This window comes from Erithacus rubecula (genome assembly GCF_903797595.1).
Source record: "Erithacus rubecula genome assembly, chromosome: 6".
Taxonomy (NCBI): domain Eukaryota; kingdom Metazoa; phylum Chordata; class Aves; order Passeriformes; family Muscicapidae; genus Erithacus; species Erithacus rubecula.
This window is the reverse complement of record NC_136688.1, coordinates 2,865,113-2,881,458: the sequence shown is the minus strand read 5'-3', so window position 1 is coordinate 2,881,458 and position 16,346 is coordinate 2,865,113. Positions and strand designations below refer to the sequence as shown.

Below are 16,346 nucleotides of genomic sequence, written 5' to 3'. Positions count from 1 at the left end.
CTTTGGGATATTTCTTAATAGGACAATCCACAACAAAAAAAAAAAAAAAAAAAAAAAGTTCCACCCTTATAATTTACCCTGGACTTGATGATCCTTCTACTGAAGTCAGCTCAACTTAAAATATGAACTAATTACACTTAGGATTTGAAGAGGACCACTACTTGAGCATTCATTTATGTCTCTGCCTTTACTGCACTTTCACAGAAATTTACATCCAAGCTACCACCTCATCTTACTATAACTGCTCTCCTATGTGTATAATTCAGTCCTCATGCAATGTCTTTTCCTTCAGAAAGTATTACTTCCAAACTTCTCATTTCCTTTCAATTTTTTTCTGAAAGCTGCAATTCTTCCACCACCTATCTTTTGTCCTGTATTACCTACCTGCTAATTTTCAGGTGTGGATCACATTTATTACTGCCATCGCAATTATGGTTTAACTCTCTAAAGTGCACAATATTAAAGACATCCCAAAATGTAATGTATGGACTAAACTTATGGTATACTGAAAAAACAATGCAATGCTGGAGAATCCAAAACATACACTGGCTACTCCACTCAGTTTGCAAAAGGAATTTTAAGAACTTACCTAAAACACTACACTTCATCTTCTCACATAACCACAGATTTTCTAGAGATAAAAAGAATTTCTCTCAAGAGGTAAATTTTAACAAGTTTTTTTCCTTTCTTCAACCTCTCTCCTCACCCTAATGTAGTTCTTCTCACTGTGGCAGAACAAAATGGCATTGGGACAGTGACAAAAAGTAAGAAAGTGCTTGAACAGTGCAAGAATTCTATTTGTGAAATCAGTGCTTCCATAGCTCCTGCTGGCATCTGAAATATAAGTATATAGTCAGAGTCCTACTCATTTGACAGCATCTGAATTTTAACAACTTTTGGGCAAGAAAGCTTACTGCGCTTTACAAAGAAAAAAAAAGTAATTCAGAGCCTGCTGCTGTTTCCACAAGTTCATAATAATTGTGCTACTGATATTGAGGTAAAAGACTAATGGCATGCCCCTACAAAGTTTTCAGAAGAATGAAAGTTAAAAATAATTTTCACTGCATTAAGCAAACAGGAATTTGCCAATTCAAACAACAGACAAAACAAAACAAATAAAAGGAGTGAAAGTCATGAAAGGGATAGCTGAACGTTCCAGTTCAGACAAGTAGTATGGCAATACTAGTTTACTTCAGTCAGTAAAACAGGCAAATAGAACTTCTGAAAAAATTAAAGGTATGTAAAGTTAAGAAACATCAAACCTCTCAAAACTTGCAACCATTACTTGATAATCCATTAAATGTGAGTCACTGTGACATAATCTTCCTTAGGAAAATTTCATTCTTAAGACCTCTACTTCCTACAGTATTGCTTGCAGTATTTATTTCTATGATTACAAATTCAACATTTAAGTCATCACAGACTATCATGAGGAAGAGTATGGGTTCATAGTGCTTTGAAAGAAACTTTCATAAGGAAAACAAAGTGTATGTCTGAAAATACTCTTAGGATATATACTGGTTTGTTGTTTGCTTATGTGTTTAAAAAGGCCATGAGGAAAACTGAAATGATTTACACCTCGTACAATGATATATTCATCTAGACAGCTAAATGGAAAAAAAGCTGTACTCCTTATATTGTCTCTACATCCAATATGCTGTGTTAGGAAAAAAATTATAGCAGTATGAATGAAGAGGATAGACTTTGTTTAGCCTACTTACCTAAGGAAACCAGGCTTCTGAGATCACATTGACTATCCAATATTCCTTGAATAAAGCTGAAGTTTCAACCAAATTTGACAGAGACAAATGAAAAAAATTAACAAATTTCTGTTTCTGCCAGTGTCATGGAAACAGATGGTTAAGGCTGTAAAGAAATGTCCTGTTAAAGCTCTCACTGAATAAAAGGCTATTAAATTCACTAAGACCCAAATTTAATGATTTCTGTTCTTATATAACCAAACAGCACACTGCTGAACACCTCACTCATGGCTCATATATAATTAACATGTTAAACACCAAAATAGCTGTGAGCTATATGGGATGCAATGCAGAAAAGGGAACCCCTACACTTTTTGTGAAGGTCAAAGTGCTGTGAGTTTCAAGCATGACTCGCTGTACCAGGCTTAAAACAGAATAAAAGGAACATAACAAAATGGATAAGCAACATTAAACTTCCCATGAAGTTTATCTCAACGTGAATAGAGCAACTCCCACTTAGAACCAATGCCTTATTGGTTCTAAGATAAGACAAATCAGCATTTTAGAAATTTCCACTAGGCATTGACTTGGTGCCACAGCAAACAATGATGCCGAAGCCTATACAGTGTCTGTCAAATGCAAATACACAAAAACCCTCCAGAATGCTGAAGACCTTCACAAGAAATACTACAGTTCCTCATCTTTGCACTCATTAACAAATATTCACTACAGTCAGTTTGAATTACTGTTGAGAGTTTCAAGGGTGAAACAGGGGTTAATGAGGCCAAAAGAAACACAAGAACAGAGATAATTGTGGAATTCTTAAAAAAAAAAATAGAGCAAGGAATACACAAGAAGCTGGTTTCATGTAGTATTAGTGGTAAATGAAGAAAATCAATACCTAAACCTATAACGCTGCTTCATGATCGGGTGTGACTGGGGCTTCTCAAGGCACACTGTTTCCATGTCTGTTACTGTAACAGGACACACATCCTTTGCTGACTACTGTTAATTACAATGAAACCCTCCTATAATTAACTGTAAAAGAATGTACAAATGAAACTGACATAAACCAACCTTTCCCCACACACCCATATATATACATAGCAGTAATTTTTTTTTTTTCACTAGCAGTTCTGTAAAATATTTTTTTGACTACAACAATCAAGATTCTGATTCCTCTTGTATTGTTGCAAGATCATTTACATAGAGATTCCATAAGCTATTTCACCAGATGACGTCAAGAAGAGGTGCTCAAAATTCAACCTATTACAAAAGCAAACCATCTTGCTACGGTACTCAAATGATATGTTAAATTAGTATGTTGCATTATTAAAAATATTTTTTGTCCCTCTATCATTCCCACTAGCAGCAAAGACCTAAGCCCAACCATTTTTCACCCCTGCCCCACGTAGCCCCCTTCCAACTCCTCTGTCTGCGAGGCCCTAATCCTCTCTTTGTGGCATTGGTCACCCTCGGCAAGCGTGACGCACCAGCCCAGAAGGCTGCTCAGGACAAATTTTGCATATCTGATCAATCAACACTTTCAGTTGTTACCCATCAATTTGAACAGAAGGCTTTTCCCTGTCAGTTTTTCCCACCCCCAGACAGATGTCACCAGGTCCCACTGATGTCCCAGATATCACAACAGGACCTCTCTGCAGGGACAGTACGTTGCTGCTGGTAAACACTTTTTTTTTTTTCCCAGCATTTAAGGTGGCACGAACTTCACACAGAGGAAGCCAAAGAGAGTTCTACCTACCATTAAATTCTCCCTCCATGGCACCCTCTCTAAGTCTGCTCTGAACTACAAATGAACCCTCACTCCTCCCCAAAACCCCTTCTTCTGATGTCAGTGAAAGCAGGTAAGAGTGATCAATACGTTTGTATAATGCAAATGTATCCAAGAGAAAAGCTTGATCTGTCTATCTGAAATAACTTTATAGAGCAAATAATTTGTTATTCAAAATAAAAGTGATGGATGTGAAGATCACTGGAAAATGGACAGGACTTTGCAAAAAAACTAATGCTTCCTTCTATTCACCATTTCATTCTGCCAGATTTTTCTTCTCACTCTTCTTCATCCCCTTCGAAAAAAAAAATTCCAAGACATTACCTCCTGATCTTCCAAGCTTTAAAGTCAAGCTCTAAACAAATGATTGCACTCACAACTTCCTTCACCTGTAAGCCACTGCAATCAAATGCCAAGATATACTATGGTGAATCAGGCCCTCTTACTGCACTGCTTGTCCTCTCCCTAAAATGCTGCAGGTTGCCTGCTTACCCTCCAAAACAAACAGGATGAGGATGAGCTACATGCCATACACTGGTTATGCCATTCTGCATGCTCCCAAATGTGATTAGCACAGAAAATGCGAGAAGACCAGAAGGCATCTTTCCATATTTAGCCATGTATGTTTAATACCAAGTTAGATTTCACCTCAGTACATTATTCCATTAATCAAGGGTGGGTATAACAAGGGAGACACAGACTGACATCAGCTACTTTCAAGATCTCTCTTCCTCCTTCCCCCACCTCCAGCTTCTATGACACCATGTATTGTGCATTTCATGTGCATTCATGTGTGCAAACAGCAGACACATATCTATAAAGATCAGTTATACAGTAAAACTGCAAAAGGAAACTTTCACCCTTGTCCAGCTGGTTGAGTAACTGCAGAGGCCAACAGCAGCAAGCCTCTAAATACATCCTGTTCTTCTCTCTCCACCCCCACATCTCTAATCACTTAGGAGGAAGATAGGAAGATTAGCAGAGAGGAAAAAAACATAACCAAAGCTGCAGATAACCCTTTAGGACCACAATGTCAGGCTATAAGAACATGGAGCAAAAGGTTAATGCAGCTGTATTTTCAAGAATCTCAGGCACAATTGCATTTAAAGGGGAGGGAGGGGTACTGGGAAGGTGAGAGAGAGAGAGGGAAAAAAGGAAATGGTGATGAAGACAAAAATGAATTTGCTATCTACAGCTGGCTCTTTGATCACCTGGAGTACGCAGGAAAGGATTATCAGCACAAATAGGGCAGTTTTATTAACAATACATCACAATTTTTCTTATGGGATATTTTCATTACCATCATCAGAACAGATTTTAGTAAGAACACAGCTGCAGAAGACTCACTGTGCTATGCAAAGGATAAAGGTGGTAACCAAAACAGTGACAGAGAACTACCTTTAGCAGCTGATATACTGAAGAGATATGGGAGAAAAAAAAAAAAGAAATATAAATAAAAGTCACTTCCACTAGAAGACAATGTCATCCTCATCCATGTCTCTGAACGGTTGCTATGGGGTTGTGAAGAGGAGGGGAAGGATGGGGGGGGAGGTTATAATCAATCATCTCAGAAGAGCACTGCTTCTTACAGAGAAAGATCTGGATTTTGACTGTGTCCCTAAGAAAATTGCGGACTGCAGAGCTGCTGCCACGCAGGGCAGTGAGGAAGCAGGCAGAGCAGAGGCAGCAGCTGGGGATGGAAACGCCTATTAAATCCTTTAGACAACAGATGGGCAAAGCTCGGCTGGGTTATAAAAAAAAAATACACCACAATGCATCATGTTTTATTGTCCCACCATAATGAACAACACTTAACACCCACATGCCCAAAGAAGCCCCCCTATGGCTGATCTTACCCCTTCCCTAAATTATAATATCAAGTCTCAATCCACTTTTGGGGGGATCCCAACCCAATGAATTTGCCAGATGCCATTGCTTATTGCACCTGTTACTAAAAATAAAAATATTTAAGAAGGAAGGCATTAGGCTTCTTTTTAAAGGTTTTTCTTCCAATTAATACTCCCCTGCCCTTGAAGTCAATATGCTATCCAAGCAAGCAACAGTAAGTCCAGATCTTGAACGCATTTAGGGGATCTAATTATGTCATGTAGGGCAGAAGCACCTGCTCTCTGCTAATTCCCTCCACTCGCTTTCCTCTTTTTAATATTTCTTACCATTGTTCCATTCAGGAAAATCTGCTGGGGGCGAGTTTCATAAACAAGCTTTAAGAAAAATAATTAAATAACCTCCCTTCCCCCCTCTCAACCCCTCCTACAAAAACACAGCATAACCAGAATGAATTCTGCCACCGATTCTGTATTTTTCTTTTATTTGAGACCCTACCCACAAAAACCACCAGCCCATCCATCCATATTTGCTAAATACCCACAGCAGTCAGTGCCAGAGACATACTGTACATATTTCCACCAACCCCCCCCCAACTGCACCTTAAGGACTACACCCTTTTCAATCATGATGTCATGAAATACTGCTGGTGACTCCCCCACTACCACCACCACCACCTCCTCAGTACTACAAGCTGTGAACCTTTAATTTCAATATAATTTGATTAAAAAGAAAAATGCTCCTAAGTAGGGCAGTGAAAAAACGGATGTGAAAATTCACCACCAGCAGATCATCTATTTTTTTCCTCTGCATGCACTCTGGCTGTCATCAGAACAACACCCATTAGTAGGAGTAATGAACATAAAGCATCCTGGGCTTTTTTTTTTTCTTTTTCTTTTCTTTTTTTAAAAAGAAGAAAATATTTTTTTAAAAGGAAGAAAAGAAGGAATTAAAATGAAAACTAAAAATAAATAAAGACAAAAATCCCCTATGAATATTATCTTCACTGAAACAGCAAATGGGGAAAGCCTGAACCCTCAAACACCCCATCCCCAACACCTCAGGGGCTGCTACAGCACCTTCCCTCTAGCACCGGTGCTGCTGCAAAAAGAACCAACCTGTCTGTCCTTTTCCTAGGGTTTTCTCCAAACGATAGGGTCCAACATATTGTGCATGTTGAGCTCCGCTGCCTTCTTTCCCTGTTGATGTCATTTCTACCTGGATCTGTAATTCTGCAATGTGTATGTGCTGATGAGCTGGATTTTCTCTCTCTGCAGCTCTTTAAATTCCCACTTCGCAGCTGTGCAAGCAAAGCACTCTTTTTCTTTGCTTTAGTCCCCTTGGTTGCAGATTTTCGTCTTCCTCCTCTTTCTTTCCTCTCTCTCTCACGTGCTTGTTTTCTCGCTGGGTCTGCTTGGGACGCTGAAAGACGAAGGAGTTGTTTTAGTGTTCAAAGAGGGGGATCTACGATCCAAGCCCAAGGAGCATGATGCTGGTGATCCGAGCTCCGCACGCCTTGTTCTCTCTAGGAGCTGTTCAAGGGAGAGCCAGAGCAGGAGCAGCGGAAGAGCCGGGGCCCGCAGCTCTGAATGGCATTAAAAGCAGCCAATCCCTTCGCCCCCCACCTTCTTCTCCCCTCCTCCTCCCACTACCTTTTCTTTTCCATCAGCAGCAGTTGCTGCCTCTGCCTGCTACAGAGCATCATGACCAATGGCAGCAGCAAACACTTAAGTTCATCAGCCTATTGATAAGGCACAATTAAATATAATTCAATGTGTATATTAATTTAAGACACAAACATACTCTTTTTTTTTTTTTTTTTTTTTAACCTCTGAATTCTCCACTATGCAGCTGCAGTTCTGGATTATTAAAGAAAAGGCAAGATTGTGGTAGGAAATAGGAGAGAGGGAAAAATCTACTTCTGAAAATGAGCTTGGGAAATTATTTGATTCTGTTTGATTCTGGTGGACCAGAGAGGAGGCACTGCCAGGGGTTTTATCCTTTATAAAAAAACCTTGGAGAAAGAGGGGGGTTGTGGGGGAGAAGAGAAAAAGAGAAAAATAACAGGGACAATCCTGTAATCACTAAACTCAGTGACAGACCTGCTTTTGAATTTGATGGGAACAGAAAAAACTTCAGGTCCTTTAGATGAAAAGATCAAAAACTGAATGGCCACTCTCCTAATTAAAATTGCAACCAAAAATCCAGGGATTAGATGGTAATAGGAACAGATTGCCTGATCCACAGGCACTGTCCTGGCAGGGTAAGAAAACTTTCACTGTATGGCTGTGTTTAACCTTCAGAGATTAGAGAGCTGGACAAAAGAAGGGATTCTGCAGAGAGTTCAGGAGAAGCCTATGTGCTTTCTGGGTTCAGAACCATAGAACAGTTTCAGTATCAGGGATATCAAGCTGAAGCTGTTCCCACACACAGGTTTCAGTTTACCTTCTTTTCCCTGCTTTAGACAGAAAACCGGTCAAGATATTGTTGTTCAAATTCCAACTGAGACACAGACAGAGCAAGAAATCTCGAGTCAGCGAAAGTAGCCTTGAAAAGCCTGTAAAGAGAGAGTAAAGACAGGGAAAACTTTTATAACTCTTATCATTATCTATTGCTCATTGAAAGAAGACTATTTCAGATTTGTTTATTTGGGTATTTTTGAAGAGGTAAATTTACCTTTTTTTTTTTTTTTTTTTTTTTAGTAACTATATCCAGAAGCAACAGATGCTTTTGTAAATTGAAATAAAATTAGAAATTGACTACCTCTACAGTCCACCTCTACCACAGCCAACATGACTCTCCAACAGGTTACAGAGGAGCTAGTAAAGTGAGGAGGTGGGAGGAAATCAGGCCAGTAGACTGAAACCTTAAACAGTTCCAAGATTTCTTCAGGAAACAAAACCCTAACACTAGCTTTGGGAAAAATTCAACCCTGCTTTGTCCTTTATGGTTCACCTTTATTAACTTCCAGACTGTGTCAGTGCAGCAGCCTGTAAGCAAACTCCAGAACACCGTCCCCATTCCTCAGGTTCCCCCTCCTCGCTCTGTGTGACCGCTCACCAAGACTCCTTCCCTTCCAAGCATTGCTTCTGCATCTTTCCAAAGGCAACCTCTGCCCCCTCCAAACCTGCAGGTGTTTACTTTGCCCTCACCACTCAATTCAACTCCAAGCTGCCATTTCACCAAGCTCCCCAGACCTTTCCTCGCTCACTGCTCTCCCTCACACCTCTGCTCCCCTTTCACCCTCACCATCTCACACATTCTCCCCTCACCACCTCGTGCACGTGAGCCCGCAGCCCCTCACCAGGGAAACCTGTGGGAAACATCACCAACAACCAGGGTGGCACTGCCCCATGCTGTGTCTGCTCCCCTGTGCCCTGCAGCCCCGGCAGAGCCACCAGGCAGAGGAAGGGACGCGAGAGGAGGCATGGCCGGCAGCCACAGCGACATGGCGGCTTTTCCCGCCCAAACTGTGAGGGCGGTGTGGGGTCGAAGGGCTGAGGGGCGGCCGTGTGGAGCATCCCTGTGGAGAGGCGCAGGGTGAATGGGCTGCGTGGCTAATGGGAGGCTGACAGGGCTACAAGACCAGTCCCATGGCCAAGGGGTGAGGCAGCACCTGCCCCAGGTGTGGCACAGGGCCCAGCCTTGCACCAGTGATAGATGTGAGGGCTCAGCCAGCCAGCCATGATGGCCAGACACATCAGGATGGATTCAGCAGGTTCAGTCTGGTCCATCTTGCGACATGGTTGAAAAATGTCTCTGGATCTTGAGGCTCACATCACTTCCCTCAGAAGATCTCCTTTCCCTAAGGCTTACGAGCTGTGAGGGCCTGTTCCAGGTGAGGCACTATGGTAGGAGAAGCACTCTCCAGGATGGGCTCTTGGCTACAGAAATCAAATGTTGGGGGCAATCAAAATGTGTCTTGGTTTCTGATGTTTCACTCCTCTCTAAATTTCTGGCCCCCCATATGTCAAAAGTCCCCAGAGACAGTAAGTGACAATGTTGTATTGTGGCAATGTATGCATAACTTTCAGAAAAAGGAAAATATTGTTTATTTGTAGAAATTAGCAGAGTATCCATACCACCATATTAATAATGTAGGGAGTGAATATCAGCATAGATCAAAATCTTTTTAAATTCTAAGATTTGTATCTTAAAAGGTATTTAACACAAGATGATGATGTCTGTACATAGATGAACCATGTGGGTCACGTCATTAATAGAAAAATGAGAAACCAGACAATGTTTTCAATCTGAGTCCAAACTTATGTATTTCACGTTTGTTTCTTTTGGGCATTGAAGAAAGTGGGTTAGGAGACATGGATGTTACAAATACCCACCTTCTGCCACAAAATATGTGTCAGTGTCATGGCTGGAATAAGGTCAGAACCTTAATGCATTTCTTATGATCCTGACTGGAAGATAAAACAAAGCAACACAAGCAAACACACACATGCATGCACAATCCCTCCCTTCATGTGTCTGTCCCAATATCTTTTGGTTTCATTTAGTTATGTTATTTTGATTCCATTGGAATATCTTTCTGTATAGCCTATTGCAGCAATTTCAACCTTTTGTCCTAAACTCTTTTTGTAAAAGTGCTTGGACATTTCTTGATTACTGAATAATCAAATGTTTTGGAGTTTTTTTAAATTTTATTTATTTGTTCATATGGAGCCAAATCCCATTTATCTGTACCCCTTTGATCTGAAACTCAGTCCTTTGAATCTAGGTTATGTCCCCCTGGTGTGAATTACTTATACAATAACTCCCTCAATTATTTGAAGCCCTGTTTATCCAAATGTTTTGATGTTCCAAAAGTATTTTGAATAAACAGGACTCTGCTGTCATTGGATATATCAGATATCTTTGGGGATGCATATGGGATGATTTCCCCTGACCTTATTCTGTATAATCTTGTGCCTAAATGAACAAGCAGTGGAAACTTAAGTGTACAGTTGGCATATTGGCATAATCTTCAGTTCTTGTATTCTGCTCTCCATTATTTTTCATTTGTTATTCTCATTTAAGGACTAAATTTTTCTCAGGAAGGACTCAACATTGATCCCAGCAAAAATTTTGCTTGAGTATGGAGTAAACAAAAAAGAAATCATAATTTTTCTAAGTTTTATGATACTTCAGGAAAAAAAAAAAAAGTAGAGCAAAGGACTTGCTTTTTTTTCTTTTGCATTTTTTACCCACTGCCATTGACACTAACTTGTATCTAATGAAAGCTTTCATGAGAATTTTTTTTCTTAGATGCTTGTCATTGCCTTTCCTCTTATTCCCATGAAAATCTTAGGGGTCAAGATGGATCATGAGACAATGAAAAAAGGTATCAGGAAAAAACATCTCCATGAAGAAGTTTTGTTTTAATGCTTTTCACTTGTTCAGTTGAATACAGGTATGAAGTTGGTAATGAAAAAAAGGAAGAAAAGTCACCAATAAAGCTGTGCAATTAGCATGGAATAATATATCAATAGTATTCTTGTGGTAAGAAGAATTAAGATAAGCTAGGACTTTGTCTCCAATTAGAATAATCTAGTAGCTAATGGTTATGATGAGGACATATTAAGCTAAAGAGAACAAAAATATTCAGCATTTGCAATGTCATGATCCATTATCACATCCTGAATTGTGTGTTCCATCCACATATGTATGGACACGTAACACTCCTTTGACAAGTGGTGTAGGGATTTAGATATTTTGAGAATTAACCTCATTGTAGATATTTCATAAGAAACTGGCCCAGGTGTTTGAGTCATCAATATTGTTGACAAACTGATAATACTTTTATTGAGGATAATTATATCAATCTGCAACATCTGCAAATAGATGTTAACAGTCTAAAATTGAAAATTTTTCGCCTTTGCATTAGTTCGCTGTCTTTGTAAGAAGCTGAGGAAGACTGCAAGAAAATGAAGAATTGGATTTCAGTAAGTGGGTGGTGTTTCAAATTCTTAGAACCAACTCAGAGTTCAGACATTTTTCTTACTGTAGCAAGTATTGAGGAACTTAGTTAACATCAGTTACTGGAAGGCAGTGCTTTCACACAGACTCTCACTGTGGCAGCTCCTAAAAACTGGTCATATTGCTCAGTGAAGCTATACCATGACAGTAGTTAGGCAGACTCTGGAGATTTTGCTTTTGTTGCCATTATTACTGTTGTTAATAATAATTTAGCCAGTATTATTAGGATTCTTGGCATTCCACATATTCTAGTACATAATTTTTAGTACTTGCCCAGAAAAAAATGAACTGTTATCTTATTATCTACATATAATCTTTGTTTCAAGCTGAGTTAAGGTGAAGACTTGTAAAATGTTTAATAACAAAATAGATAACTGCTTTCACAGTATCATTTCCTCTGGACCATGGACTCTCTTTATTCCTTTGGAAATATTACTGTCATTTTCTCAAGCCTGCTGCTGTCATTCCCTATGCCTCACAGAATTTTTAAACTATTAAGAAACAAAAAGCTATTTCCAGATTAATATAGCAATGTAAAAGCCTTTGTATGAAGTTGTTTTTTTTTTTTCCATACACTGAGCTTTTTGTTTCCTAATAATGTGAATATGCAAGCACATTCACTTAGTTCACTAAGTGGAGCTGTGACTGGGTCTTGAGAGAAATCAAACTTGAAATCAATCAAACACTTTAGCATGAGGATGGCTCTGTTGTAATTGACCTGTCTTTGAGGTACAAGAGACCAAAAGAATGTCTGTCTTCAGTTGTCAGATCAAGTCTCCACCTACCCTAATACTGTATCTCCAAAGCCTCTAAGTGCAAACTTAAGGAAGAATAAGACCAGGGCAAGTGTATGTGATTGTTGCCTGCAGTACTCTCTCAGGATCCAATTGTTTTCAGCTCAGGGACTTTCTGAGCCAGATGTTGTTTCTGTGTGTGCTGTACTCCTCAACAGAGTTTTTTTTTCCTGTGAGCTTGTTTTTGTCTTCCCTTAAAAACTTGACACCATGACAGATGGCCAGATATCTCTTCAGATTATGTGCATGCTTCTCAGAAGACAGTGAATCCTTAAGACAAGTAGCATCCATTGATCAATGCTCAAGAACCCCAAAAAGGAAAGAGAGAAAATAATGTGTGAGGCACCATTTTTGAAATCCTGCAGCAGTACAGAGCAATTCCAGCTGCAAGGTAACTGCTCAGGAAGCCTAGAAATGGCAGAGGTGAGAGTTCAGAGCAGTTGGTGTTTAAGATGTAGAAAACAGGTATGTGAAAACAGAAACACAATTTCTCCCTCTGTTTTTTCTGGTTTTAGAATGATTCTGTCCATTCAATTTTTGCCACAAAATGCATGTGCATTAGTAACTGATGATCTTTATGATGATATCATATAGAAGAGACTGTAAAGTACATATTAGCAGCTACCATGGATGTTTTATGGGCACTTTAACAGCATGCACTGAAGTTGTATGATGTCAAATACACTGAGCAAAGAAAATTCTCTAGATTTTACCACAGGTGGTTGGTTCAGTGAAGTATTAAGTCAACATCCTAGAATATTCCTGCATTTCTCTGCTGTGATTTCAAGTAAGCTAAAAAGTATTGATCAGGATGAACAAGGAAAAATATTAATTGTCTAGACCAGAGAGTCAGTCTGCTCAGCAGCTGGCAGCCAGGTCCCAAATCTCTCAGTTGCTGGCACCCACTTACACAAGCTAGTGAGTCTGACACCCCTGCTCCCCACTGCCTCCCCTGTGCTCTTATACCTGGGGCTGCCCCTTAGAGACCCCTCACCCCACTTGCTCCCAGATCACTTCCCTACTCACCATCTGGTTTGGCTTGATCCGTGCAAGGGATCACACCCACTCACACACTCACACATGATCAGACACTGCCCCACAGACACACGGACCCTCCAGCCTGTGGTCTGCCTCCACCTGCTGGGTTCACACCCCTATATATGTGTGCACAGATACCCCTCACCCAGAAAAGAATTAGAAAATAGTTTAATAAGAACACAGATCAGACTGCATTGATCAGGCACAGAGCATAACCAGACAGGTATTATGACTAGCCAAGAGTAGAAACTGACATTATTTTCTTACCCCTCTATTTTCTCACTCAGGCCCCTCCCCAAGTCGCCTAATCTACCCCCTTTCCCCACATTTGGCTCCACCTTGTAAACATCCCATAATTAGTCCTGTGCAATCTGGAACTTCTTTCCCCTACATCCCATAACATGTCCCACTCCTCAGCAGTGAGCCCCTAAGTCCAAAAGCTGACTGGGGAGTGCTTGATTTATGTTCCTGCCAGTCCTTGTGCCCCTGTGCTCATCCAGATGTGCTGATGGCTCTTGGCCTGGGAATAGGTCAGCAGAGTCTTATTCAGGCTTCACTTCTCTTATTGTCTCTCTGATTTCCTTCATGGGATTTTGTCACATGGTATTTTATATGTTGGATAACTTGTCTCCTAACTACATGACACACTTGGTTTCTTGGTTGCAGTAGCCTGCCATTCTTTTTGCAGTAAGAATTTTAGATATGACCCTCAGACAGGAATGGGGTTGTGCTATGTCCCTTGGAAGATAAGGCATACCTGGCATTTGATGCATAGTGGGAAATAATTTCCACAGAATCATAGTGATTTAGCCCCCACTTGGAATTTAAGAAGAGGACATCCAGCCCTAAGCTCTTACAAAATGCTGGAAGAAAAAGTTAAAGACAGGCCAGGAATGATGGCAATGGTAAAAATGGTAAAAGAGCCCTTGCTCCATAAAAATACCTTGTCCCAGCTTATTTGGTAAAAGATGAGCAAAGAGATTGATGAGGTGAAAAACCAGGACTTTGTTCTTTGCATTCACATCTGTCTCACAGAAAACAAAAAGCATTACTTGAAAACAATCAAAAAGGGTGCCAAGATAAGCAGTAGGCAAATAGAACAAAGGAGCCAAGAACCTGAGGCCACTATGCACCAGTGAACAGAACTGATCTATTCATCAAATTGCTACATATAACAGTGGCAAGTGCAAAAGATAAGCTTTTAAGGAAGATGGATCACATGAGGTTGTTGCTAACTTAGGACAGGAGTTGGAATGAAGGCTGCAAGGCAGGTGTAGGTTAGCAACAGCCAAGAGTCCTGACAGCAGAATCAAGGATAAAGCACTAGGAAGGGTTTTATCTGATGAAAGAAAGTGAAGAACTGAAAAACAATTTAAGGGGTCAAAGGATATTGTTCATCAAATGAAAAGGAGCTACAGGACTTTGCCAATTTCACAGGCAAGAAGGGAGAGGCCGTTCTGAAGATTTGCATGCTGCAATATCTGAACTGCTGAAAATGGTTGCTTATACTGGGCAAATACAAATTTTATATCACAAAGGAAAACCAATATAATTCCCCTTAAAATGTATTTCTTAACTGCACCAATAATTTGTTCATTAAAATACCCAAACAAGCAAACAAAAACCCAAACAAACAAACAAACACAATATAGAAAAACAAAAGTAGCAAAAGCCATAAACTAAAATAGTAACACCTCCCTGGTTTTCTTCAGGGCCTTTCACAGGGGCCAAAACACATTCAGAGTGGAAGCACCGGATACTGTATGCAACAGTTATTAGATATTAGAAAGTGTTACTAGATACTAGAACCATATTTAGACAGTTGAGCCATGCTAATGCTGCTAAGATAAAAGTGTAATTCATATTCATCAAAAACTGAGTAAAACAGCTCTGAAGTGCATGAGTTATTTAACAGGGCAGTCCAGAATTCTAGAGGCTGAAGCACTTTCCCTGCCTCCCCAAAGAGCAAAGAATTGTAGGAGCATATTTCAGACTCTCTGAGACCTGTATTTTAATGACTCTTCTTTTTAAAGAGAAAGTTAAGGATATTCTGAAGTTTCCATAGAGCCATTCAAGCACCAGAAGGTCACAGTTCCTTACTCCATAGGTGATGCAGCTTTTCAGAGAAAATGCCTGTCTGTTGGGAAAGCCTCTAGCAAAATAAAACAGTATGTGGATGAAAGTTATAAGGATGACCGAAAGGTGAGCAGAAAAGTGCTTTATAAATCCCCTCCTGCTGGCAATGGAAAAAGCTGAAACAAATTCTAGCATTGTAATGATGAAATGATTCAGCTGGAACAGGAAGAAAGTGTTACAAACTAGTTGAATAAACAAACTTTGGAAAATAAGTTGCTGTCCTGCTATTTGGGTTTTGCTTTTGATTTACTGCATGAACTGGGGAAATCACACTGACCAAGAACTGCCAAACCAGCAGGTGAGTTTATGTGTTACAGATATTTGCCACTTCACTGGCAGAGACCCAGTTACAAAACAGGGCAAATTCTCACCCTCCTAAACATAGGTCCTATTAAGATTAGCTAAAAGCAGACAGCCCAAAGTTGAAATGTTAAAGAACCCATTACTGCCCTGAGCTTCCTTTTCTTTGTTTCAATCCTCTTCAGAAAATATTTCCACCTCATCAGCTCTTTATGCTATACTTGGCAATCCTTGAGGAGGATTCTTGAAATGTCTGAGATTCTTGAAAAATTGTATCAGAAATTTACAGGATCAGAATCAGAAATTCTTTGCACATTAGTGTTTTTTCCACTTGCCTATAAATAAGAAAAACAAATACTCCAACAACAGGACTGAAGGATTGTCTTTTTTTGGATGTGTGAATTAATGTTTGCGCTGACCTTTTCACCAGTTATGCTGAAAAGCTAGGACACAACTGCTCTGAGGAATGGTCTGGGAGCCCCATGGGAGCAGCACACATTAGCATGAGTAACTTTTTCAATTTTCCCTTACCAAGGCAAAAGTTATTCCCTGAGAAAAGCTGTAAATCAGATCACCTGCTCTTTTTTTTTTCACTGTGGTTAGTAGGTCACATACACTTAAGGATAGATTGTGGCCTCTAGGCATGGGCTTGCCTGGAATACAGTACAGCATGCTCTGTATGAGGAGACTCACAGAAAGCTTTTCTTTTTTCCTCTGCCTCTTCCACCATGATACTTTTACATCCTTCTTCTATGTAATCTTTTTTTTTGA

General features: G+C 39.9%; 1 protein-coding gene across 20 annotated transcripts in view; it reads right to left on the bottom strand.

The window, feature by feature from the left end:
• BRSK2 (BR serine/threonine kinase 2) overlaps window positions 1-7,896 on the bottom strand; it is a 304,732-nt gene extending 296,836 nt beyond the window's left edge. For 19 of the 20 annotated variants that reach the window (XM_079310048.1, XM_079310040.1, XM_079310049.1 and 16 more), the window contains exon 1: window positions 6,456-6,909. In XM_079310048.1, coding sequence (XP_079166174.1) covers window positions 6,456-6,549 — 94 coding nt within the window. In that variant the 5' untranslated portion in view covers window positions 6,550-6,909. Of the gene's footprint in view, window positions 1-6,455; window positions 6,910-7,782 lie in introns of those variants that run through there. The other variant, XM_079310032.1, reaches the window with a different exon arrangement.
• Window positions 7,897-16,346: the final 8,450 nt, after the last annotated feature.